Genomic DNA, 25,928 nt, shown 5'->3' on the forward strand with positions numbered 1-25,928 from the left:
ATGTTTCTACAAAATATAATGGCGCGTCGGTACATTTTACAATGTAATTTTCCAGACCCAATTACATATAGTACTTGTTGTTGCAACTGTACCGCTTTATTTCTAATGCTGTTTTGGTATTTGTACAAGCAATTTAAGCATTCTGCGTCGAATATACTATCTCAACGTAGATGAGTTGCAAGAAGTAATAAAGAAAAACAAGCCGATCGAGCCAATGAACAACACGAAGCACGTAACCTTGATTTGCGAGTGTTTCGTGATAGCAATCGACTATTAGGTATCCGAACGATCATCGTGGTAACTTATTTGCTAAATCAATTTCCTGTTTTACAACCAATCGTAACTTGGCAACTTTGTCCGATACAATTTGAAATACAAATTTATTTATGCTTCTTTACCACAGAAGGAAGAAAAAAGTATCAGGCAACAATTTACGCGACTTTGGACCGTGTGGATGCACTTGGCCAGTTGAAAAGCAAACTTTTTCGTCCACCTCCAATTCCACGCGATACCATTCTTTCTTTTATTCTTCCCTATTACTCTTGCTTCCTTTACCGTCCTTTTCCGTCCTTTTCCGTCCTTTACCGTTTTTTACATTCTTTCTCTTCTCTTTTCTTTTTCTTTTTCTTTTTCTTTTTCGGCGAGAATCAGCCATTCGAGCCAGCCTCGTTAATTCTTTTCTTTCTGTTGAGAAAAGGAAACTTGTATATCCACAGCTCGCATCCTTTGCCTGTTTCATCCCCGTTATCCGTCCGCTGGTCCCCCTCATTTTTCATTCGTCGCATGGAGAAAAGTGCACTTTAGCCGTCTCTCACCTGTAGACAAAGATACAAAGGAATATTTCGTGCGTCTGCGAATATCACGTAGCTGGGCCACGGAAATATTTCATACGGTGCCAGGAGTGCATGTCATTGCTCTTACATGCGCGTTTGTAGCCTGTCCGGACACACGGGACGTTTTATCTACCCGTATGGAGTTGCATACGTAGGTGAAACCGGTGGGAACCGATGGGAACCGATGGAAATTGATGCTTTCCACTTACTTTATTCAGAGGTTTCTTGATAATTTGTAACCTTCGCGTACTACGACATCTACTGCAATCTGCGCGTGTAATTAAACGGACACAGCCTGATTTAATTGAAGAACAAACACCACGCGACCGAGAATACTTTTCTCTTCTTTCTTCAAACGTAATTTAGCCGCGCTGCGCTGCATCGATCAAACCGCTTCTTTACTTTGAATTTTCAAATAAAAATGGATCGCCTCCCGATTTTCACCGTTTTCTCTTTTCGCCGAAATGAACCGAAATGAACCGAAATGAACCGAAATGAACCGAGCACGATTATTCGGAGACAGATTAGCTCAGCTACGGGGCAAACTTTATCACCTGGTCGAATTCCATCGAAATGATGGATTATCCGGCTGGAAAGACGAAATTCATCTTGAGCCGGCCGCGGCGTGGCGCGCGATGAATTATCGATACACTTTGAGACATACTTACTCGGTTGTATCTCGTCGGTGCTCGTCGGTGATAAATGAGCCTATCAACGATATTCTCGAAAAGCCGACGATCCAGCAATCAAGACGGCTAATTCAGATTATTCAGATATAACCCGCGTGATCTTATTAAGAAAAGTTACGATAAGAAAAATAATTGGCTAGCATTTGTTGTTATTTTCTTCTTTCATATCCGACATTCGAGATGTTTGAGCCCGTGTTGTTCTCTCGACGTTATCAACATCATCCCCTGCAAAGGAGATCCTTTCCACTAGTTCTAACCGGTGACGGTGCAGCAAGACAATGGACGGTATCACGGTAATCCCGGTTCGTCGTTGTCCCCTTATTATCAAAGCCAGGACGCGACGGTTTCACTGATTAAATTACACAGCCGCCTTTCTACGTGCGGACCCATAACTTTCTTCCCCGCAATTGCTCGTTTCGCATTACCTCACCCGTCTTCTCTTCTAGCCTTTGCCACCTGCAAACATCCCCTTTCTTTTCCGCTACGCTATCTCATCGACCTCCGCCTCCTTCTCCTCTTTCTTTTCCTTTTCCTTTTCCTCTTTGCTTTCACCAGCAACGCAACGGAAGAAAGTCAATGTCAATGGTCGCGTCTATTTTCTTCTTCCTTCAACCCCTGTAATCGCTCATTTCTCCAGTCGTTTCTTCTTCTTACCATATTTTATTCTGAAAGGGTTAATCGTTTCGATGATTTGGAATAGAGGCTACTTGTTGTTTTATTATAAATATATCTTGTACGGTTTTTAACGCGACTAGTCTTTAATACCACTTAAGACCTCTCTTAACGCGCCAGTTACGCACTTTTACGAGTTCCTTTGTTATACCATACACCGGATTAACGATTCCATCGCGTAACGATTGATCGATTAAATGAATAAAGCAATAGATTGAAATAATAAAAATCGAATTTTTACTGTATTTGACTGTAAAATAGTGAATTTTACGATTTTAGTGAAATCGATTCATAACAAGGTTTTGGTTTTGCAGGAAAGCGTCGTTGAGTTTGAAAAAAAATTGCTCGAATGCGAGGGAAATTTGAAGGTAGGAGGTAATATCGGTATCCCTTAAAGTCGAGATCATCTCGTTCGAGCACACGACCGATTTCGTCTGCGTAACACGATCGTGCTTGACGATCGCGCTTGACGATCGCGTTCTTTCTTGCATCGAGATTGAATTCGTCGAGGTCGAGGCAACCTCTATTTCGATCCCCTCTACAACCACCCACACGTGCTGATCTAACCCCGATCGAAAGGGTCGTGACCTCTTCTTTTACCTCCTCCATTTTCTCTACCCTTATTTATTTTCTCACTTCTTCCCTTTTACGTATCAGTTTCCATTTAACTTTTCTTCCATCAGACATTCAATGCTCTTTCTTCGTTCAACAATTACTACTATTTACAAGTTGTAATCCTGCCGTCGCGTCGCGTCGCGTCACGTCGCGTGAAAATTTTTAATTGTCGTTACGAAACGGCTATGGACAAAATATTTCGGAAAATATGAATCTTTTCAAAGAAGCTGCTCAAAACTTGATGAAAACGATGAAACAGGTTTCCATTTTCAGTGCAATTACGAGCAGAGAAAAAGAATTGAAAAAAGAATCACTTTTTTCGACCTCGAACGAAAGACGCTTTTTCTCACGAATGGCGTTTTCTTTTCAACGCGAAATTTGTCATTTTCACTTGTTCCATAAACCTTCTTCTCTTTTCTTTTCTTCTTTTTTCTTCCGGCAGAGACGACGATGACTTCTTAACGAATTAGAAGGTTACGAAAATAACTTTGTTAAAAGCTTTTGCTGCTGGTCAGTCAAAGGAGTCCTTCGAGGAATACTATGTTAGATCTGTGAACCCTGCACACCAGCCGAAAGTTAGAAACCATCGTCAAATTGAATGTGTCACACAGTTTCCCTAAAGTTCATTACGGAGTAGAGCAAGGGTTTTCAACTCTAAAAGGGAAGTTTTAATTTATATTTCCCTACTCTTTCCCTGTAAAATATGAAAAAATTCCAACTCTGTAAAAATTTAATCATATTACCTGTTCAATCTCCCTAAACTCTGAACCCATCCAATGAAATTCTAAAAAATGAAACGAAAAGGAAATGAAAAACATTTGGTGATAGCTATTACAGCCTTAATAAGGTAAATCGAAAAGAGAACGGATCAACTGCAACAGAGGGGACGAAACTTGAGTCGAATCAAGAAAATTATACCTAATTCTCGTAAGTAAGAATAAGAGAAAAGAGAATTTTTCTCACCGTGGCGTGGTAAGAGGTATTGATTCAAAGACAGTAATTTCAGTGAGAAAGAAAGGTTACGAAAGGTAGCGAAAGGGCGACGCTTTCGTTGTTTTCGACGAAAACAACGAAACTTGACCGGATTCCTAGGGGAACGTTAAACTGGATCATAATTGAGAACAGTTTAGTAATTAAATTGAGATTATAAAGTTACCGTTTCTGTGACCTGAATAAAGTTCGCGAACGATACTTTCGCTATGCTCTCGGAAATTCCGATCCACCAACCGAGATGGATGAAAAATCCGTTCAATCCTGATTTCATGATATATCTACCTACTAAATACATGTACGAGGAACGAGACAATTTCACGCGCACAATATTCCAGATAAAAGAATTTTATTTTCTCAATGAACTCAACTGCAATTCTAATCGAAATTATGGAAATTACCGAAATTATCGAAATTATTGAAATTATCGAAAGCACGACCGCGACGGTGCGTCCATCAAAGCGACCACTAATTAAAACGAATTGAACGACACGATCGAGTAGGTAAATATTTTCCATAAAGAGTCCTCTTTAGCTAGCAATTTCACAAGCATACTAGTTCAGATAAATTAATTACGTCAATGGTCAATTTACTGCTATACCTGAAGCACTCTACTTATTTAAAGATCGAATTTAATTCTAATCCAAGTTATTGAAAGCTACTGGGCGTACTCAATGACACAATCGAGTAACACGATTTTCGACTTGGTAGTGAGTAATTTCGCTACGAAATCAAGATCTTGATCGAAATTATCGATAGGCTATGGCTATGGTGATCAGGTTAAAGACGTAGCTATTAAGAGAAATCGATGCTCGTTTATGTTCGCAGATATCTTGACCGATCTCTATTGTTTACCAGCCCTCTGGCGCGGCGTGGCGTGGCGTGGCGTGGCGTGGCGTGGTAATACAAAGGGGAAGCTCGTGGAGCTTCGTCAGAGACAGGATTAATTTTCAATCTTTACATTTCCTTAACTCGCCCATGAACTCGTCTGGCACGATTAAATAATGTCACAAATAATGTCACGATTAGTTGTTCAACAACGCGTGTCACATAATTGCGAGATCCATGAAGAAGGAAGAAGGCAAATCGATTGGGCTGCTCTTTCAATGGAAAGCCGCTTGAAGGGTTACTACTACCTTGTTTCTGAAGAAAAATTAAATAAAAATTTCGCTTAGAGCAAAAACGCTTAGATGGCTGACCACGCACCTATGTTTACTACTGACAATGAATGATGGAACGCTTCTTAATGACGAGTGTGCTATTTACCAGCCAATAAGTTTAATAATTATGAATTCACGATCGGCCGAATGTAAATGCGTTTGAACGTCAGCCTCGCGGAATAATTTAGTTAGCTAGCCTCTCTCTCTCTCTCACTCCTCTCTTGTAACGTATATAGTTGGGCATGCATTGTACGAATGGCTGGTAACCACAACCAACCACGGGCCACACCGTGTTTTCCCTTTTACGATCGAGAAACGAGAAACGAGAAACGACCACCAACAGAGAAGTCTCTCCCGTATTCCCTCTGGCTTTATTTATTCCATTCGATCGACCTAATTTTTCTCACTCCTCTCTAACTCGACGCCAACGTTTCGATTAGATTTCAAGCTGACAATTGACGCTGAAGAAAATGAAAATTCAAAGACGTGCTTTTCATTCTAGATTACAGAATATTATCGAGAAATCTTGCGGGCAAAAAACAGCATCGAATGTAAAAGAAAAATGAAGTACAAGTTGGTGATATTTGAAAAAAATTCCACGTGGCTGGCATTTGGAGGGTAGGTAGGCAATAGATTGATGAGAGGAGATGGCAATTAGCAGGAGCCTGGTCACCACATTTGTCCTCGTTACCGAGGATATTAAGTAATAAGAAAGAATAAAGATCCTGGCCCCCGACGATATTGCCAGGCCAACCTCGTACGTGACCGTCGCTATCCGCTTGGCTCGTTTTCGTCCATCTGATATACGGCAACGGGCTAAACGAGAAATAATTGCTAGCCACCGTTAAAAAACTCCTTACAATTCTTTCAATTTGCTACCGTACATTCTTTACATTTACCTACTATTTTTTATTATAATAGTACAAAAGTACTATTATTTACTTGTCCGATAACCGGTACATCACCTCCTTTACTCATAAATCAACTAAACTCTTTACTCTTCATCGATCAAACGAATGGCTTAATTTCACTGTTGGAAGAAAGAGAACAAGTCGCGTTCTGCGAGATGATCTGGAAATTGAATTATAAATTGCGCTCGGTTTGCATTCGTTTCGCAACCGTAATAAAGAGAGACCGCGAATCCTTTCCTCAATTAATTGCTAACTTTCAACGAATTAAGTCGACCCCACTAACGAACATTTCATCCGAAACATTGAGAATTGGGTGAACGCGATTGCACCGACCTATTTAATATTTCTATCTACGAACTGGATACCACTACTTTTTCTTCCATTAATTACCAAATAATTATAATATCTCCTATTCCCAATACATTCTCACCATGTTCTTACGATGTTCTCACGAATAAACGAATGCACAAGTATATGTAGAAACGAAAAGGCGAGAAAATTCTCGGGTTATTAATTAATTCCAGTTTCTCGTGGATGGTAATGCTTTCATATCGAGCCGAAACCTCCACAGTCCACAGGGATGCAGATTTTCTCCTAGTTTCTCATCGACGAAGAAACTCGTATTGGTAATCGATTTATATTAATTAATTCCTTCATGTTTCGTTTCGTTTCGTTTCGTTTCGCTTTACCGTGCTGGAAACCCCCGCGCGGTTTAACTCGTTCGGATTTGGAAAATCAACTAGCCCTTCGATCATCGTAAAGACGTTATTTCATTTTTATTTATAAGCTTTCTTAAGAAAGTAAGAAAGTACATGTTATGGTATGTTACGGTGTACGATACGACACATACGATACATTTTTTATCCTACTCGTCTCTTGTCAGTCACGTTCAATCTTGATCAAAACTTTTACGAGCCAACAAATTCGTTGAACAAATCAAGACAAAAGGGAAGAAGAAGTTATTATTTACGAGATTCAAGATGCTTTCCAAAACATATGCCACCTAAGTAGTTTAGCTAGTTGCTCAACTGACGACGCGTTTCACCACAAACATTCTCTGTGAAACTTTAGGCGATTTATCACCGTGTACGATTGAAACTTGTCAAATGAATCATTCCTGAAGAGCTAAAGAGGACACGATTCAAGACACGAAGAAACAAGTCATCGAGACTTTTTACTTATCGCGCGGCGCGGCGCGGCGCGTCGAAAAGACAGAAAGGCACCGACTCTAATTGATACAACCAGATAAAAGCTCGCAGAGAAAGGGTAGGAATGGACTCTAAAAGAGAGGAAGAGAGGAAGAGAGTGAATTTTCCTTTTATCCGAGCCGAAAATTCCATCGGCTGCCGCAAATAAAAAGATTCTCGACCACCGCGGCATATTTTCTTTTTTTCTTTCTCTTTTCTTTCACGTCTGACGGATTCATTATGTATTTAATTCGCGTAATAGCAGACTCTCCGACTCAGCCGACCCTCTCTCCCTCAAGATGTCTTGGAATTTAATTGTTTCAAAGTTCTCTCTCTCTCTCTCTCTCTATGTCCGTAGTACGTGCGTGTGGGGGTTGAAACTGGCATAAAAGACGGAAAGGGAAGGCTGCGTTTGCGTGGATGGCCGACCCAATAGTTAGAGAAAATAATACGAGCCACCCTTTACCCCATTACGAGCTACTCAACTTCGTAATTTCGTTTATTCCGTAGCTTCTTACGCGCCACACTCGCCGCGTCAATAGTTGACACGTGGAATTTCTTCACTAAAAGTAACAAACAAGTTTAATTAACGAATGAAAAGTTTTAAATATCACTTACAATTAAAAGGCGAGACTACAAACCCATCGTCTGTTAACCTCTTGACATCTTTTCAAAGTCGTTATAACAACTTGAGTGAGGTGAGGTATCGTTTAACTGCGAAACAAAACAAAAGAAAACAAAGGGTCAAAACATTGCGATGCACCTTTAGAAATGATAGAAAAAATGAAAATAAGGAATACCATTGGTATGTAAGCTATTTATTCTTCAGTTATAAATCATATATAAATAAGAGCTTCAATTTCACTATTTACACGCTAGAATTAAAAAAACTCTTGAGGATTTTCGATACAATCACTGAAAAGAACGTTCCCGTCGACATCTTACTCTCATAACCGTGCAATGACAAGCGTTAATGGCCAGCATTAACGACCAGTTACAAAGAATCCTCAAAACAGCAACTCCGCGACTCCGATCGACCAATTAATCGTACACTCTTTCAAACTGGCACTTTCAATCTATGTAGGTATTTACTTATTTATCGTACGTTCAAGATTCTATAGACGATAACATTTTCTCCAATTCTCGTAAAAGTTGTGCAATGTGTTCTATTAACGTCAAACCGGTCATTGTGACTGGTCGTAATGTTTTACTATAACACTGTTTGTACAAGTTGGCCAGCGTTTCAGACCTGAAATATGTAAATACATTATGTATACCAATTCTGTGTAACATCTCATTTATTATACAAACGAATACGTACTCTTTCTTATTACTGTTCTTGCTAACAAATAATTTCGTTAGAGATCGCAAGATAAATTGTAATCTCTGTTCGAGTAACACCACTAAGCGTTCTTCATCTTCTATCAACTTTTCTTCCTCGCTTCCTTTTCCTTCCTCGAGAACATCTTTCGTCACTTTGTTACTGACAGCATTTCTTCTACATTCTATCTTCTGTTTCTGACTGTTGTTTTTATCACACAATATATCCATAATAGGTCTACATTGTAATATTAATTCCAGACCGTTTTGGTATGCTTTCAATTTCCCATTAAAGGTTGTTGCGCCTGAATAAAGAATTGTCATTGTATGGTTACATGAATTTATAACGATAAAAATTATATTATCAAGTCAAGAAAGGAAATGCATACAACGTGCTTGATGTTCAGCTAAAGCAACCCTTTCCATTTGTACGGTTAGAAATTCTGTAGTTTGCTCTAAAGCTAACAACAACTTTGCAGCCTTATCATAATACAACTTGCACAATTGTAAACTTGTTTTCCTTTTAATGTTATCCGTGTCCGGTTCGTATTCTCTGTAGACACGATGATACAGAGATGCGAGACGATGTTGAATAGTTGCCGCACGAAATTGATATACTGGTTGCCGTGGTCCAGGTGTTTCGGTATCGCAATGTTTCAGAGCTTTTTGTAAAATATCGACGACTTCGCGTTCCAATTCTTCCTCTGTCTAAAAAACAAACGAAACGAAAAGTAAAAGAAACGAAACAAATCATCAAATTTATCTGAAATTATCGTAACATAAAAAAGGTTAACAGACATACTTTGCATCCACCTGTTGGATAATCCTGTAACAAGGTAGCCATAGTAAACAAAGTAGTAGACAGGTCCCATGTAATGGTATCCCAAATCATAGGATTTCTCTTTCTACAACCTAAAACTTGCAACGCTTTTTGATAACTCGCAAGTGCTTTATTATAGAAATTACGTTCTTGGCTGTTTTCTTTCACATGCATGTGTGCGCAAAGTCGCATAAGTCTTCCTGTATTTGAGTGTAAAAGTGCTAAATTTACTTCATCGTGAACAGTTTCAAAAGCTTTCACACCCGCTTCTAAATGAGTTAATGAACGAGCAAGCAACGCTGTTACACCAGCAGATGATTCTGTTTCTTCTGATGCATTTTCTTGCTGATAACGTGCTGAAATAAATAATAACACGTTACCCATACACGTCTGTATTACGTGTCCGGCTATGGATAGGCATCCTTATATTAATGAAAAACACCGACCGTGCCGAGTTTGTTCGCAGCCACCAAGTCGAATCGGGTTCTCTGATTCGGTGCTATTTTTCATTAATAATTCAAAAAATGAGCCTTAACGAGGATGCCCACCCCCGTAGCATATGTAATTGTTTGACATAGTTTATTAAAACAAATATGAAACATCTATGTACTTACTTCCAGCTTGATTCATGTAAAGCACACCTAATTCGTTATGAATGTTTCCTAAACGTCTTAAAAGATTTTTTTTATCCATTTCCAATGGTTCTAATGATAAGGCTTTTTCGTAACATTTGTAAGACGCTACCAAAGTAAATTCCAAACTCTCTAAACGTTGAGGCAGCAATTCAGCACCATCTGTAACGAGGAATACTTAATAGAAAAAAAAAAAAAAAAAAAAAAACAATTTTCCCTTACCCATTTTTTATTTTTATCATGATCAAAGAACATACTCACTCATATCTAAATCTTCCATACTACATATTTCTTCGACGATCCTTTCTTCGATCCTGTTCTTCGTTTCATAATCCTTTCTGTGTTTTTCAACGTTACACCAATCTTGCACAGCCATAAAGCAACAATCTCCCGCACGACCTAATAAATAACTGATCGATTTGTCATTTCTTATACCACAAAAGATCTCCAATATCTTCTGACAGCGTAATACTGCTAACATATATCTCAGTGACGCCCCATAATTTCTATTCGCGTATTCATGTTCCGCGAGTACAGCGAAGATTAACGAAGCTTTCTCATATAATAGTGTCTTCAAGTGAGCATTCCAACTGATGTTATCGCTTTTTTTAGGCGCCTGCCACGTAGGTAAAGTTTCGGCCTTAAGCTTACATAACAATGCTTTCGGTTCATTTTCTATCGGTTCTTCTTTCGTTATAACTTTCTCACCTTTTTTACCCTTTTTTTGTTTCAACTTCTTCTTATGAGTAGGACTAGTATTTACCAAACTTTCCTCTCTTTCAACGTCCTTTTCCTTTTCCTTTTCCTTTTCCTTTTCCTTTTCCTTCAAGGATGTATAAGGCATGGGAATTGCCTCAAAAGGTTTTGCCATATTTAAATGACTTTCTTCATACTGTTTCTTCACCTTTTCCTGTACCTCTGCTTCTTTTTCTTCCTCTTCTGTGTTGTCATTGGTCGGAAAGTATTGTAAACATTCGAGTCCGTAACAGACGTGTTCTAAAGCAGCTAAACATCGTTCTTTAATTGTGCCGGAAATCGGTGGTGGTTTGTATTTCGGTTCCTCGCATTCTGCATGTTCCTTGACTAAAAGGTTCCAAACATTTCTTTTTACAAATACAGAGTTATTTGAAAAGGGGGGAGAAAAAAGACACGTACATACATATATGTATGTATGTATAACTTACTATTAGCTAATGTCAAAGATTTTATTGCATCCGCTTCGTTTTCTTCTTCCTCATCCTTCTCGCTTTCATGAAATGCACTAGATTCGCTCTGAGTATCTTCTTCGTCGCTCTGATCGGACAATCCAGGACTAACTGGATCTGTATCCGATGGTATGTAAAGATCGGACAACATAAAATGTGCAGATGTCACAATTTGAGGATACTTTTCTTTAGTTAACAATTGTATGCAGTTCTTTAATAGCATTCTAATGGTACCCTGTTGTCTATGATAATCGGAAGAATACTTCATGTTACGTGCTACCCTATAGAGTAGCATAGCAACAGGTACAGTAAATGGATTTTGACCCTTCTCATCTGATACATCGTGACACAAAGACGTTAAATCATACAATTTGACCACCTCATCATCCTTGCCTAATCAACATAATATAAGATTAGAAACTATCATTAAAAAATATCTATCAACTTTTCTCACTCTTATACCTTTGTTTAAATTACCTTTAAACAACCAATAAGTATGTCCAGCTTTGGTTGCATTATTTTTCAAAAAACTTAAAATATTTTGAGCAACATCTCTGATAACTTTCGGACTGAATTTAGAATGATCTAAATTAGGAAGATCTTCTGTCTTTATTAATTCATATTTTTGCACGATACCATCCAAATGATAACACATCACCACTTCTGGGACGTTACACATCAAGTTATCCAGCCAGTAATCTATACCGGTTAAAACATTAATGGGTTTGGTCATATCTCTTAATCTGAGACTTATGCAAGGGTGCGTTAACCCTCCAAATATTGGCATATCGGTACCAATAAGCATCTGTATATTTTCAAAAGTCCACACAATGTTTCTTGCAAAATTGTGATTATAATTTGGGTCTGGCACTTTTTCTTCTTGCGTAGGTTCTGGTAAACAAGGTTCTAATGTTTTCACGGGCAACTGTGGTTTCACGTGCTGCTCTTTCTCATCTGCTACTACTATGGAGCGATACAAAAACTTGGATACCAAGTTTTTTTGTTGCAAAGTATTTCTACTACTTGTCTTGTGAAACAGACGTTTCTCTTTATCCCCTAGATTTTGGAAAATGTGCTCGTAAAAAAATTTTTTCAGCCATTCCCAATCGCTTTCCGCTTGTCTAAGCAAATACTTATGGATATCAAAATCATCCAATAGTAAAGTATTTTCAATTCTATGAACCACCATGGATATTATTCCATGATTGTAAGGTAGCTTTAGCAATTTCTTAATATTTTCTGCATCAGATACCACGTCAACTTCCCCGACGCAATCAGGGAACATATGTGCCATACGAAAACTGGAAAATCCAGAAGTCTGAGACCAAACGCTCTGCAATCCATAACTCTCTGCAGAGCTACTTAACCAATTGCTCGGAGGTAAATTTAAATCTGTATTACATTGTAATTGAGCATAAGTTGCTGGTGTCTGAACAGTCGAATATTTTACAACTGCTGTAGACTTGACCGGTTTCTTGGGTGAATCGGCTGGTACAGCCACAGACATAGAGTTGACCTAAAACCAAAATTGTTGAAAACTGATATGGCATTTGTAAATCTATTACATGCTCGATTCTATTGGATAATCGAATCACTAATATATGTACATAAGTACATATATGTATATATATATAGTTTTTAAGTTTTACCAAGCACTACTGTTACGATCAAGCTTTTCATAGAATAACAACAATGTCCAGATAAAGTATAGAATATCGCTAGGCGAAGAAACGCTACTTACGATATCAACTTTACTGTCCGAACTTTCTGACATGTTTAACTTGTCGTGTGCACGATATCGACGTCGTTGTCGTTACTCGCGCGTCTCTCAAAACTTGTCGCTATTTCGCTATGTCCAAAAACTTCTAGAACGAACCAGAGTGTACCTATTTACATATATATATATATATAAATACATACGGACATCTCATGATCTCAACCAATTCCTATTCGCATAATAACGTATCTATCCAAATTCTTCAAGCGCCACCTCAGTCATTGCATCCAACTAACGACATGCTATCAGTGACTACTATGGGGTGTCAGGGACCCCGAACCTAAGATGTGCGATCCATAAACTTTTTACATACATATAGGAAAATTGAAACCTCTGTAACTTTTGACAAACGCAGACAAACGTAACGGTTTTCAAGTTTCATTGTCAGCAATTGTGTCAGCGAGACCTTTGTAACGACGTATAAAGCGTATCTCTAACCCGAATAGTTTTCAATTTGCGCTTTATACATATATGTATGTATGCATATAAAGAAATAAAGAAAAGATTAAGTATGCAAGCACAAGTTTGGTTATACATATGAAAATACGTGAAAGTAAACTAAATGGGTTGAAATTGACCGAAATTGATGAAAGGATGTAAATACTTATATATATACGTATGTTACATATATAGCATAGATATATGTGTAATACAAGGTATATATTTGTATTATAAAGTGCAGCAAGTACATATACATACTGTATTACGTAACATCTCAGGTTTTGAACGATTAAATCGTGATTGCCCTGGGTGCTGTATGGTGCTGTATCCATGATTTTTATTCCAAGGTGTGTATGCACATATATGTTTTAGTGTAAATTAAAAATACTCGTACGATTTAAATTAAGTAAAGGAATAAAATTACCAGATAATCTGTAATGTACGCGTAAAAATGAAATGATACAGTTGAACGATGTTCGAAATGCAAGACAATGAGGAATTCAAACTCGTAATACATCGAAAGAAACGGACATCTTTTGCTCGAAAATGTTGCGATTCAACAGTTACATTACCTGTTGTTGTTGTTGATAATGATGATGATGATGATGATGATGATGAGGATAATGGTAGTAACTTTAATATCAATCATGAAACACTTTCCGGGTAAGGCATTGCACATTCCCCGAAAGCGTGTATATATGTGCAAATTTTCTTCAATGATTTTACAATCATTTTTCAGAATGATTCTTGAAGCAGAAGTCGAATTGAAAAATTCATCGTTTGCTGACAATGTTTTCTATTCTTTGGGAGATTCGTTGAATGCCTTAAGACTGGATGGTATTTCTGAAATATTGTGTTACGGTTTGGGACATTTCTCTTCCTGTCGATCTTCAAAATATCAATTGGCATTACTCCTGTCGTTAAAAAAATATTATAATTCTAGAGTTTACGTATACGACCCAGTCTTTTACTCCCATGAAATTGAACTCCTGAAGCGGTTTGATTGTAACGTTATAGAAATCAACGAAGAAGGCAAACGAATTGTACAGGACAGCGTGACGTTGATATACATGCCGCATTGTTCCATCTATTTAACTAATAATTTTCTTTACACAAATTGGAGCAAAAGATTAAACAAGTGTATTCTGTTGACAAATAGTTTTTCTATCGTGACGGATAATCTAACAAAGGCAAATAAATCTGTTTCCTTAGATTATGTGTTGCGTATTCGACCGTATGTTACAGAAATTCCTTTAAGAAATAATTTTATATACAAGGACGTGTTCAGCGACCTAAATATTCATATATTTCTTGAAGAAAACATCAACGCAATTCCTCAAAGTTTTTGGAATAAAAGGGACGAACCGTGTTACCGAGGTGCAGAGATTCATTACTTGACTGCTAAACAAACGGAACAAATAGATGCTAAAAATTGTAATTATCTGTTTTTAACTTACCGTAACTTATGTAACGGTGCGAACAGTAAATATTCTGTTATAGAATACATATAAAGGAAATAGGAAGTTGTACGATGAATTATGTTTCACTGTGATTAAAGAGGATACCGGAAATTTAATTTTCAATTGGTAATCAATTCTGTTACAGGTTGTACGGAAGATGAAACCTAACGGAAAATTAGTTCGCTCGGTGATACAAGAGATTCGACGAGTGTCTTCTGACCGAAGCGCGAAAAACAATATAATGGTACAATACATTTTGGAACAAGCGCGATCTCATCGAGAAACTTCAGAAATTTTATGCAAAGCACGAGAAGAGTTGAAAAATTTAGCAGAGACGTACTTGTGTTATTTGAATTCTCAGAGAATGTGTAAAGAAATTCAAGTTCGCTATACTGGTAAAGGTGAACGAAGTATCAGAGAAACTGCCGATCTTGTTGGATTTAAATTACCCCATGATCCGAAATAATTTCGCTTTGAAATGATTAGCAAGTCAGTAGAAATTTATTAAAAGTCCAAGACTTAAAGAATGAAAATGAAAGAGAATGGTTGTAGAAAAGAAAAGAGACCATTTAAAATGTTAAAAGTACAAATAAATTTTTCTTCCTGATAACGATGTATTTATGAATATTCCTTGCGGATGCACTTGGCTATAGTCGATAGCTGTATGTTACTAGTTCCTTCGTAAATCGTACCGATTTTAGAATCTCTGAAATACTTTTCTTGAGGAAAATCGGTCGTAAATCCTACTCCGCCCATAAAATCGATGCATTTCGCGGTGACGCGTAATGCAGTTTCTTCGTAAAAGAAGAAAAAAAGAAATGAAAATAAATTTATGCGAGTTGCATAAATGGTAATTATCGATATAAGTACATATGTTGATATAATAAAAAAATTTCTTTACCTGAAGCTACAAGTTTAGCCATAGCAGCTTCCTTGACCATATCCCTTTTAGCATCGACTAATCTGGCTGCGTTGTAAACTAATAATCTAGCAGATTCGAGCTCGGTGACCACTTGGGCAATTTGGTGTTGCATCGACTATCGAGAAAGATAAAATAAAAATATGATGTTTCAAGTTCGTATCGTTTAGAAAGAAAAGTTTTTTTGTTTTTATTTTTATTTTTATTTTTTTTCTTATACTTGAAACGAAAATATATCCTTTCCAAATTGCTTTCTTTCCAACGTGTAAGGTATGGTAGCATCCAAACAACCCTGTGCTATACCAATCATTTGCGCTCCAATACCGATTCGACCTTCGTTTAAAAATCCAGCGGCATATTTGTATCCATGACCAAACTGTCCCAAGATATTAGTTTCAGGAATCTAAGACAAGCGTATTTCATGAAAAAGTAATACGAAATATAGTAATTCTAATAATGATTGTAAAAAATCGTTGCGATTACTTTAACATTGTCAAAGTGGACCATGCATGTCCCCGACGCTTTTATTCCTAATTTATCCTCAGGTTTGGCGATTGTTAATCCTGGCGTATCTCGTTCTACGAAAAATGTCGTGATACCTCGATACCCCTAATAACAGAAATGTAATAACAGTCGCATTGTTTCATTCTAATTTCTAATTTCTAAAAGTTACAATGTTGGACTTACAGCAGAGGGATTTGCATTTGCAAAAACTACAAATAATCCCGCGATGTCAGAATTTGAAATCCACATTTTGGTGCCGTTTATCACATAGTTTGATCCTTCCTTTTTTGCTTGAGTTTTCAAAGAGAAAGCATCCGATCCGGAACCGGGTTCCGTAAGACAAAAGCTACCCGCCTAATGGCCGGTTAGATGAAATTGTAATTTATCAAGTATCTTGTTTACGAATTTCATTACTTACGTAATCTTGAGCTAATCTTGGTAAATATTTTGCTTTTTGTTCTTCCGATGCAACTTTTTTTATCAACGAGTTGACCAAAGTATTATGAATATCTACCAAAGCTGAGACTGCCCCGTCAACCTTTGCCACTTCTTCGACCGTCAAAATCGTTGTCATGAAATTGCATCCCGAACCACCGTACTCTTCTGGTATTTCGATACCCATTAACTGATCGACAATCGGTGATCGTTGAAAAACATATTTCAAAATACACGTTATTAAGTACACGTAATGCATGTATTTAAGTAGGTACTAATCGTAAGTATCTGTAGCCATGCATGTTAAAGATCAACTCTGACTGTTTACTTACACCATTTTCGAAAAGCTTTCGTAGCAAGCCCTCGTCTATTTTCCCTTCCTTTTCCATTTTTCGCACAAGTGGAAGGATTTCCTCTTTTGCTAATTTACTAACTAAAAAGTCGTGATTTTACGTATATCGGTAATTGAAATAAATTTAAATTGTCTTGAAATAATTGCCTTGAAATAAGCGAAATAGGGTAGATGCGAGGATGATCTTGTTCGATCCCGAGCGAGTTACTTATTTCGAGGCAATACTGTATGTATGTATGTATGTATGTATGTATACAACAATGGCATAACTACCGCTTTCTTTCATCAGTAGTTCATCGTCAGTAAATTGGGATAAAGGTCCAGGAGAGTGACCCAGCCGCGATGCACACGTACTCAGTTGCCTTTCGACGCAGATCTTTCGAGGTATCTGGAAAGAAAATGGTAGTAAAAATTAATCGATTATTTTTCATCAATCGTATTGTTATTTTATCATTTCAACTAGTCAAGCTTGTATGAAACTGATCGTGTTGGTGATATCGAGGATCGTAATATGATGCCTCTGATCGTGAAATTCAAACGTTTCTATGTCAAATTTTACCTTATATTTACGTTATGTTTACCAGTAAATCGTAATATTACAAATAAATATTAATTTGATAGAAACGTTGGGCGCTGATTATGAAAACTTGATGTATGGTACGTACTTGTCGTATCAATGGTTTAAGCACATTTACTTTCAGTTTAAGATTCATATTTAAACGTACGAATAACTAAGCGATTCCGATTAGAAGTAGAAATAGAAATGGAAAATTTAACTAATAACGCACATTGGACTATGATAAGACAATAAACGAGAGAAACGAGAGAAATTGGTGTTGTCTGATTACGAACCGATATAATACTGACTACTTTATAATATCGTATACATTTGGGTTCTCGCTTGAAACTCAGCTCGTGGTTGATTATGTATGTAAGTATGTACAAGCATCAAACAGGTTATTACGTAATGATAAAAGAAGAGAGGGAGAAGAAGGGAAATAAAATTAAAAAAACGATCAAAGCAATTTCAACAACTCATCGATTTATTATTATATCGACCATTTTAATAAAATGTCGTCATGAATTGGAACGTTGTTGCAACACATATCATCTGTTTATGTACAATACATACGCATAAGAGATACGTACATATGTACATACATATATTCCATACCGATTCCCTGATCTATTTTATAACACAAATACTTTTAACTGCAATTACTTGAAAGTGTAACATCCCACAAACAGTTTAATTTAAGAATTATTGTTTTTTTCTTTTTTTTTTTTTTTCGTTTAAGATAATTCAAATAATTTTGTAATAATTTTGTAATAAATTATGATAGGTATAGTCTAGATAGCGTTCACGTTTGCGTTAAAAAAAATGGGTGGGAGAAGCAATATGTAATAAGAATCATAACTTCGCTATGAAGCTTCTTCTTTTGATAACGAAGTATCATTTTCAGTAGCTTTTTCGTTGAATAGCTTATTAGAAAAAAACTTGATTCGACATAACATTGAAGTTTAGCGAGAAATCAAAATGTTCCGAATCGGTAAAACAGACCATGTTTGATCGAAAACTGATCGAAAGCTGAACAGAAACTGATTTAAGCGCCACCTGAATTATTGCATCCAACTAACGGTATGATACACTACGTTACCTTTCGCAAATACCTAAATGACACATGTATGCTATATTATGTATAAGTACATAATTAAACAATACTGAGCATGCATTCATTATTATTAATTTTCTTTCCGTAAAATTCCGTAAAATTCCGTAAAATTCCGTAAAATTCCGTATTTGCTATGTGGTACACTTCAGAATCTTTAAGACATAGTTTCTGAAAAAAATATAACAGCAATTAAATAGAAAAAAAAACATTTTCGCAGCCAATTCGCTCGTATTATTTGCTGCATAATTAATAAATATACCATAGAAATAATGGTACAATTATTAATTAGTCATCAAATAATAACGATTGCCCAGGTCTCACCACGGGGAGGTTGCTGCGGTTGGAGACCCGCCCTACCTCATCCCATCCACCCTCCATTTATGCAAATTTTTATTTTTGTTCAATACCATCATCCTCTTGATGAACATTTGCAAAACATTTTTGACTGTTGTGCAAACGAACAACAAAAGGAGCATCATTTTTATGTACTACCTACCTATCTACTTATCTATACATATATTTACGTAGATTTTTGCTTTTTATTCCTATCGCAATATTTTTTAATTTTGATTTTGATTACAGATCTGTAATTAATAAATATGCAATTGCATATTTGTCCTACATACTTATACTACTAAGAATATCTACCTATCCGAGCGCTCGTAATTATATTAAAAATTCGCTTAAATCTAACGCTTCCTAATTAAACACTGCAGTGTTTGACGATTATATCTTAATAACTATATATATAAATAAGTCCAATGAATTTGTTGATTTTGTTGTCCTCACCAGAATACTTCCTAAAATAAAACTGAAAATGATTAAACATAATTTAAGAAAATAATAAGGCTCGTGTAGCCTTAATCATAAATTTACAACCTGCCTGAAAGAAACAGAAAAGGATTAAATACAATTTTCGAAAATAGTACGGTTTAAATATTACCACTTATAAGAAGCATTTTTCCTTTTCAATCATTTTCACCTTGTTTTACTTAATTGGCTACATTGCATTCCATTTATGGACGCTACATTTCTTCCAGTCGATTATACGATATTATTATTTCATACTTCCTATAAAGATATTTCTCTGTAACAGAAACTGATTAATTGAATCCAGATAAAGACAAAAAAAAATTAATAGCTGGAAAGAAGATACATTAGTAACAATAAAATTTTATAAAAGTCAGAGTGGTTGTTAATAATTCAAAATCAATTTGATACGAAATATGAATTTGAAGCAAACTTCACTACCAAAATAAAGAGAAAAAAATTCAGAAAAATATATATTTCAGTTAAGTGATTTGAGTTAAGAACATTAATTATTTCATTTTATTGTATTTAATATTCGTTCATTTCGCGACAAACAGCACTTAATATTTTAATTGAAACAACTGCCTTTTACTGCAATATATAGTACGTACAATCACGACTCTACTTGACTTTATTGCATTATATTATTCAATACAGCTTTCAATGCAAATTTATTGTAAATGGAGAAACTGAAAAAAAATTACGAGTGGACTTTGCTTTTCAGGAAAAGAATTAGAAAATTTATAAAAGTAATTTAATTAGCTTCTCCGCAAGTTTGAAACAAAACATCGCGATCAAAAATTAAAACTAAGCAACTCGAACAACAATTATCCACTACTTTTGTTTAAATAAAGTAGAATTAAAATTTAATAAGCTATCTCGAATGAACAAATATTCCTTGAAATAATTTATCGCCAATCATCACAAAATAAAATGAACTTTCATTTTAAATAAAACTTTGAATAAAGTTCTATTTAAAACTTTATCGTATTTAATAATATTCTGAAAACATTAAATTCATATATTATTTAACAGTATTTCCAACAATCGAATGCTGAAAATTTTCAAAATTAGAAAAAGGGAAGAAAATAAATGGGGGCATAGCAGTGGGAGGGAGGGTACAGGGGAAGCTGAAAAGAAAAGTTTGACTGCCCATAAGAGCAATCCCTAAGCAAACCCTATAACACAAACCGAAATCACACGCAACACTAATTTCAAAATTGCAAACATTCTGAACTATGACAAAACATCGGCTGGCAACGAAGGGTCTCACGCCCCCTAGTCTTACGCCAGACGCTACATACCACCCACCCCGCCTGGACGTCGTAACGCCAGGACAGAGTGCACCCCTTCGCTAAGAGCGCTACCCGCCCGTCCAACACGTTGCATCCAACGGTGTCAGATTGACGGACGCCCATAGTATAGACAAAAGGACTGCAGTTTAGAATATGGTTACATATTTTCATATGTTCCGTATTCTAAAACTGCGCCTGCAAAGGCCTAGTAATGCATGGGTATATCTCCCAGAGATGGTGTTCACGGTCTCAGGCCGCGGAATCCTTAAAAGGACTCCCACCGAATGTGAGTCATAGTTACTTCCACTAATTAACAATCGCGAATTCATTCGCAACACTAAATTCATTAATTATATAATATGTACAAAAGCGTACGCGTGTAGGGTGCTCCATTATGCGCAACACTAAGCTGAAAAAAAGAAAAAAAGAAAAAACGCGAACTGTAACGCAACACTACTCAAATCTACCGAATTTTGTAAGACGCAACACTAATCTAAAAAAGGGGTACAGCCAATCCAAGGCTGTACCACGGCAGCTGGTCCATAGCTGCCTTATGAACCATGGCAACTCCACTGGATCGTTTTTGGGCATTTCTAATGCAAAACGCGAATATTCATTACCGCAACACTAGTTAGCAGGGAACTCTATAAACTAATGAAAAGCAATCGCGTATTTACCTATAAGTCGCAACACTATCTTTAACAGACATGCAATTAAAATGCAGAAAAGGGGGATTCTCAAACCGTGAATTTTTTACTCGCAACACTAATTTCATTAATTATATAATATGTACAAAAGCGTACGCGTGAAGGCTGCTCCATTATACGCAACGCTAAGCTGAAAAAAAGAAAAAAAGAGAAAACGCGAACTGTAACGCAACACTACTCAAATCTACCGAATTTTGTAAGACGCAACACTAATCTAAAAAAGGGGTACAGCCAATCCAAAGCTGTATCACGGCAGCTGGTCCATAGCTGCCTTATGGACCATGGTAACTCCACTGGATCGTTTTTGGGCATTTCATCATATATCGCAACTCTAATGCAAAACGCGAATATTCATTACCGCAACACTAATTAGCAAGGAACTCTATAAACTAATGCAAACCAATCGCGTATTTATAAGTAGCAACACTGGGAAACAATCACGCTAATGTCATTCGCAACGCTATCTTTAACAGACATGCAATTAAAATGCAAAAAAGAGGGATTCTCAAACCGTGAGTCTTTTATTCGCAACACTAAAACAATCAACATTAAAAAGCAAAATTCTAAAAAATCTTAAAACAATCAACATTAAAAAACAAAACGCTGAAAAATCTTAGAGCAATCAACATTGAAAAGTTAAATTCTATTTTGAACCAATGCAAAAAGGAAACGCGATATTTAAAGTACGCAACGCTAAATTGAACCGTGATCGATATTCATTCGCAACACTAAATTGAAAACGCGATTTGCCCAAAATCATGGGGGTCACGGGCCCCCTCTTGTCCTGAAATTACAAAACTACAACTACAAGCGAGCACAGTGACAAAGTAGTAACGATAATGATTTCCCATCCTTTTTTGCAAAAGGATGCAAAATCATTAATAGTTCCCCTCTTGAAAGACAGTTTGTCGGGGCGCTTCGGCATATAGCCTTTTCTTTCTTCGGGCGGTCCACCCACCTGAAACTTATATCTAAACCTCGAGACTTGCAAATTCGCAAAACAAAAGAAAAAAAACAATCAACAAGAAAAAAAGAAAAATCGCGAAATTCTAATTGACACGTGGACGAAAAAGGACTCTATACGTATCAGTCGTTGTTCGTGCACACGTGCCGTGCTCGAGCAGAACTTGTGCGTTTCGTGCAATCGCGATCGCGTATGACGACTCATCAAGTCGCCAAAAATTTGAAAAATTGTACAGATAGAATCGAAGGCGAACGGCATACTCCGTTCGTATCGATTGGATCGTCAATTCTTCAAATATATTCCAGGTACAGGTTGATCACGCGAAATCGCGCCTACCCGACACCAAGAGACTGTGACAACCTGTCCCGGCCCTACCTACTTACAACCTATCACACACACCAGAAGGTATACTACCTACCTACCTAACGCTATATTTAAAAAAGGCAAAATGACATTCTCACAAAAATTCATTCCACGACCCCCATCATACACTCCACCCGGGCGCAAGAGCCTACACTAGAGAGAACGTCCCGGGACGCCTCCGTCACCCGAGTTTCATCTGACATCACACTCTACGGTACGTACCATTTTTCACTGAAATCGTCTGGCAAGGCTAGCAATCATTGCGTATAATGATTAATTAACAACTTTGATATAGAATATTTCATAATAATGGTAATAAACATGGTAATAGTAATGGTAATAAATAATATTATTTGATTTGTATGTTCATTGTATGTACATCTTATTGAATAAAATATTATTTCAAATTAAAAGTTAAATGAAAAAGTTATTAAACCGACGCAATCCCACAGCCTAAAAACACACACACACACCATATGTGGAAATTACGTCGTGCACGATATACTAACACAATGCCAGCCGCTTATTAATTATTATTCTTATCAACTAGGTCATCGTGCCCATTGCCTCTACCCATCCAAGTAGCACCTGGGCACGTGAATGGGCTTTGGCAATAAACACGGAAAGGGTTAAACCTGAAAATCCTGATCTACAAACATGATTAGTACATAAACATCTAACGGGCTAATATTTCACTATTTTAATTTAATAAAAGTGACTCGACTTTGTAAATATAAAGCTTTAAGAACAAATACTGAAAAAAAAAAAAAAAAAAAAAATAGAGCAACTATGACGCAAACATGGTGCACTGCTAATATCAGCTGGCAACGAAGGGTCTCACGCCCCCTAGTTCATACGCCAGACGCTACATACCACCCACCCCGCCTGGACGTCGTAACGCCAGGACAGAGTGCACCCCTTCGCTAAGAGCGCTACCCGCCCGTCCAACACGTTGCATCCAACGGTGTCAGATTGACGGACGCCCATAGTATAGACAAAAGGACTACAGTTTAGAATATGGTAACATATTGTTTCATATGTTCCGTATTCTAAAACTGCGCCTGCAAAGGCCTAGTAATGCATGGGTTTGTCTCCCATGAGATGGTGTTCACGGTCTCAGGCCGCGGAATCCTTGTAACTAATTTGATTAATTAAATAATACATAGGATTGAGATTAAAAACCAAAAGGATTCCCACCGAATACTAGTCAGTGCATCGTCATATTTACTCTCGCGCTGGAAATTTTTCGCAACACTAATTTAAGAAATGCAAAATTCTAATAAAAAAGAATTTAATGTCTCTAATCATGAATTCTTTTGCAATGAAACAAGAATTTATTCTGAAAATTAATAAAACATCCTCGGGCGACTCCCTCCTCAGAGTGAATTTTCAAGAATACGCAAAATGTGTTGAAATAGATCACTCTGGCTTGGAAATCTACCCGTCACGAATTGTCTTCTTGCACATAAATTGTTCATTTTTTTATGAACGTGTAAATAAGTTAAATTTCGCTATAGAAGGAATTGAACTTTACTACTCGGAAAAAATTCTCAAATTATATTTGAATTTACAATATATAAAATGTAATTAAATTAATGTAAAAGCATAATTAATATGTATATCTAGTATACATATTATAAAACCAATATTATATCGATTTGAATCTTTATGATAATTAAATCAGATGGTTTCTGACTTCTCCTTTAAAGAAAAACTAAATAAAATTGTTTCTGTATTTACTTAATTTGAAAATATTTCATATTCCACGTTTTATTATAAAATTGTATCATGAATATTTAAAAGCATTCAAATATTTCATAAATATCTATTGGAATATGTGGAATAGAAATAATATTTAAACGCGAAGTGCAAGAAGACCTAGCCTGAACTAAATGAAATAAAACACAATAAAAATGTTACTACACATGGGTACAAGCATACCCATCGTCACTGTGCTCGCTAACCACGTATACAACCGGTAACCCGTGTCGATTCGGACCATTCGTCCTACGACATGATTGGGCACCAGAGGAACCATAAAACATGCGACTTACCGTTCGCAGATATACTCTTCTTCCGACAGTCAAGTAGGAGGATGGACAACACCAGGTAGGAGGCTGCCTTGTAGGAGAAGATTCATCTGTAACAAAAAAAGAAGAATTACGGTTAATTTTGAAAATTATCAATTTTTATTCTAATAAAATTATATATGAAATTGAATTTTATAAAATATTAGCAATTAAAAAGAAATCTCAATTATCAAGTGTTGAAATTGAAAATTATTCTATTTTAATAAAAAGCAATTAAGTGACGTACCAAGACGGAAGTCGTGAAGAAAGCCATCATCAGGATATCCAGGAACTCGGCAAAATAAAAAAATTCATCTGTAACAAAACAAAAAAGAATTACGGTTAATTTTGCAAATTATCAAGTACTGAAATTGTAAATTATTCTATTTCAATTAAAATCAATTAAATAAAGTAATAAGATACTTACACTCTTTCCTTATGGAGCAACGCCCAAGACTCCTCTTCAGTGGTGCTTTGACTCTAATTCCGGATATATCGAGCAATTAAAAAAAAAATTAAAAATAAAAATAGTAACGCGACCGTGAATAATTTCCGGCGAACAATTGTAGTGACTCTACTTTCACGATGAAAAAGGAAAAAGCAGAGCCGCGATACTCTAGAAAATATTTTATAATACGCAGCAAACACTGACTCTACTTTCGCGTGATTCCTAATTGTACAAACGCAACTCTATTCAGGGCCAGTTCACCCTTGAAAAAATCATAACATTGGAAATATGTTCGCACAAACACTGACTCTACCGACCGCCTTGCGCGCGGCCACAACAATTCCTGGAAGAAAAGATTAGTGAGGAGGTTGGGGATGGGTGGAAATATACAAAACAAAACCAACATTCTTCTTATTGAGCACTCGTTAAGGAAATATTGTTATGTGTAAATGGAAATATCAATGAACACGAATATTATTGAAGTTGAATATTGATCCTAGATTATCTCGTAATAACGAAATGTATTAAATAATTGTTGATAATTATTCCAATGAATATTACAAGGATAAAAAATCATTGTTAAATACATATAATAAACTATTTTATTAAAGCAGTGGATTTTTGTTGTTAAGATTGTAAGCATATTAAAAATTATTGGAAATTCTATTACCCTCGTA

At 36.4% G+C, this 25,928-nt stretch overlaps 3 protein-coding genes and 1 long non-coding RNA gene across 13 annotated transcripts; 1 reads left to right on the top strand and 3 right to left on the bottom strand.

Moving 5' to 3' along the window:
* Positions 1–6,627: 6,627 nt before the first annotated feature.
* LOC114880546 (erythroid differentiation-related factor 1) lies at positions 6,628–13,147 on the bottom strand. The gene is made up of 11 exons (XM_046287067.1): positions 12,776–13,147; positions 11,512–12,550; positions 11,014–11,427; positions 10,091–10,912; positions 9,812–9,991; positions 9,180–9,553; positions 8,767–9,085; positions 8,379–8,682; positions 7,858–8,306; positions 7,699–7,771; positions 6,628–7,620 (listed from the first exon to the last, which is right to left on the bottom strand). Exons 1-9 carry the CDS (start codon positions 12,806–12,808, stop codon positions 8,165–8,167), a joined length of 3,627 nt encoding a protein of 1,208 aa, XP_046143023.1. The 5' UTR covers positions 12,809–13,147; the 3' UTR covers positions 6,628–7,620; positions 7,699–7,771; positions 7,858–8,164.
* Positions 13,148–13,170: 23 nt separating this feature from the next.
* On the top strand, positions 13,171–15,283 carry LOC114880544 (protein FMC1 homolog). 10 transcript variants are annotated; one of them, XR_003790096.2, is made up of 5 exons: positions 13,171–13,599; positions 13,680–13,915; positions 13,992–14,486; positions 14,570–14,686; positions 14,858–14,940. XR_003790096.2 is itself a non-coding variant. In XM_029196656.2 (5 exons), the coding sequence occupies exons 2-5, from the start codon at positions 13,725–13,727 to the stop codon at positions 14,878–14,880; spliced, it is 501 nt and encodes a 166-aa protein (XP_029052489.2). In that variant the 5' UTR covers positions 13,171–13,599; positions 13,680–13,724; the 3' UTR covers positions 14,881–14,940. The 10 variants fall into 10 exon arrangements, 9 of the variants coding, with proteins under 9 accessions (XP_029052489.2, XP_029052486.2, XP_046143040.1 ...); XM_029196656.2 differs by having other exon boundaries at positions 13,992–14,089; positions 14,498–14,686; XM_029196653.2 differs by having other exon boundaries at positions 13,992–14,686.
* LOC114880543 (short/branched chain specific acyl-CoA dehydrogenase, mitochondrial) lies at positions 15,281–17,841 on the bottom strand. Its single transcript, XM_029196652.2, has 9 exons — positions 17,588–17,841; positions 17,196–17,310; positions 16,903–17,003; positions 16,554–16,760; positions 16,319–16,489; positions 16,115–16,240; positions 15,852–16,034; positions 15,614–15,749; positions 15,281–15,506 (listed from the first exon to the last, which is right to left on the bottom strand). The coding sequence occupies exons 1-9, from the start codon at positions 17,633–17,635 to the stop codon at positions 15,331–15,333; spliced, it is 1,263 nt and encodes a 420-aa protein (XP_029052485.2). The 5' UTR covers positions 17,636–17,841; the 3' UTR covers positions 15,281–15,330.
* A 6,767-nt stretch (positions 17,842–24,608) lies between these two features.
* On the bottom strand, positions 24,609–25,661 carry LOC123988128. Its single transcript, XR_006829674.1, has 3 exons — positions 25,231–25,661; positions 25,051–25,118; positions 24,609–24,874 (listed from the first exon to the last, which is right to left on the bottom strand). It is a non-coding gene; the product is annotated as an uncharacterized LOC123988128 (long non-coding RNA).
* Positions 25,662–25,928: the final 267 nt, after the last annotated feature.

The sequence above is a fragment of the Osmia bicornis genome, chromosome 9 (assembly GCF_907164935.1).
Source record: "Osmia bicornis bicornis chromosome 9, iOsmBic2.1, whole genome shotgun sequence".
NCBI classification, from domain to species: Eukaryota; Metazoa; Arthropoda; class Insecta; order Hymenoptera; family Megachilidae; genus Osmia; species Osmia bicornis.

What these genes read in the sequence shown, in the direction of transcription:
- LOC114880546 (XM_046287067.1), bottom strand. Translation starts at nt 12,808, where the DNA reads ATGTCAGAAAGTTCGGACAGTAAAGTTGATATC. An exon ending in ATCTTTGACATTAGCTAATA is followed by an intron (nt 10,913 to 11,013) that starts GTAAGTTATACA and finishes GGAACCTTTTAG; the next exon opens with TCAAGGAACATGCAGAATGC. An exon ending in ATCCAACAGGTGGATGCAAA is followed by an intron (nt 9,086 to 9,179) that starts GTATGTCTGTTA and finishes TTTGTTTTTTAG; the next exon opens with ACAGAGGAAGAATTGGAACG.
- LOC114880544 (XM_029196653.2), top strand. Translation starts at nt 13,725, where the DNA reads ATGTTCGAAATGCAAGACAATGAGGAATTCAAACTCGTAATACATCGA. An exon ending in AATCATGAAACACTTTCCGG is followed by an intron (nt 13,916 to 13,991) that starts GTAAGGCATTGC and finishes ATCATTTTTCAG; the next exon opens with AATGATTCTTGAAGCAGAAG. An exon ending in ACAAATAGATGCTAAAAATT is followed by an intron (nt 14,687 to 14,857) that starts GTAATTATCTGT and finishes ATTCTGTTACAG; the next exon opens with GTTGTACGGAAGATGAAACC.
- LOC114880543 (XM_029196652.2), bottom strand. Translation starts at nt 17,635, where the DNA reads ATGAATCTTAAACTGAAAGTAAATGTGCTTAAACCATTGATACGACAA. An exon ending in CAAATGCAAATCCCTCTGCT is followed by an intron (nt 16,241 to 16,318) that starts GTAAGTCCAACA and finishes TTCTGTTATTAG; the next exon opens with GGGTATCGAGGTATCACGAC. An exon ending in GGCTAAACTTGTAGCTTCAG is followed by an intron (nt 15,507 to 15,613) that starts GTAAAGAAATTT and finishes TCTTTTACGAAG; the next exon opens with AAACTGCATTACGCGTCACC.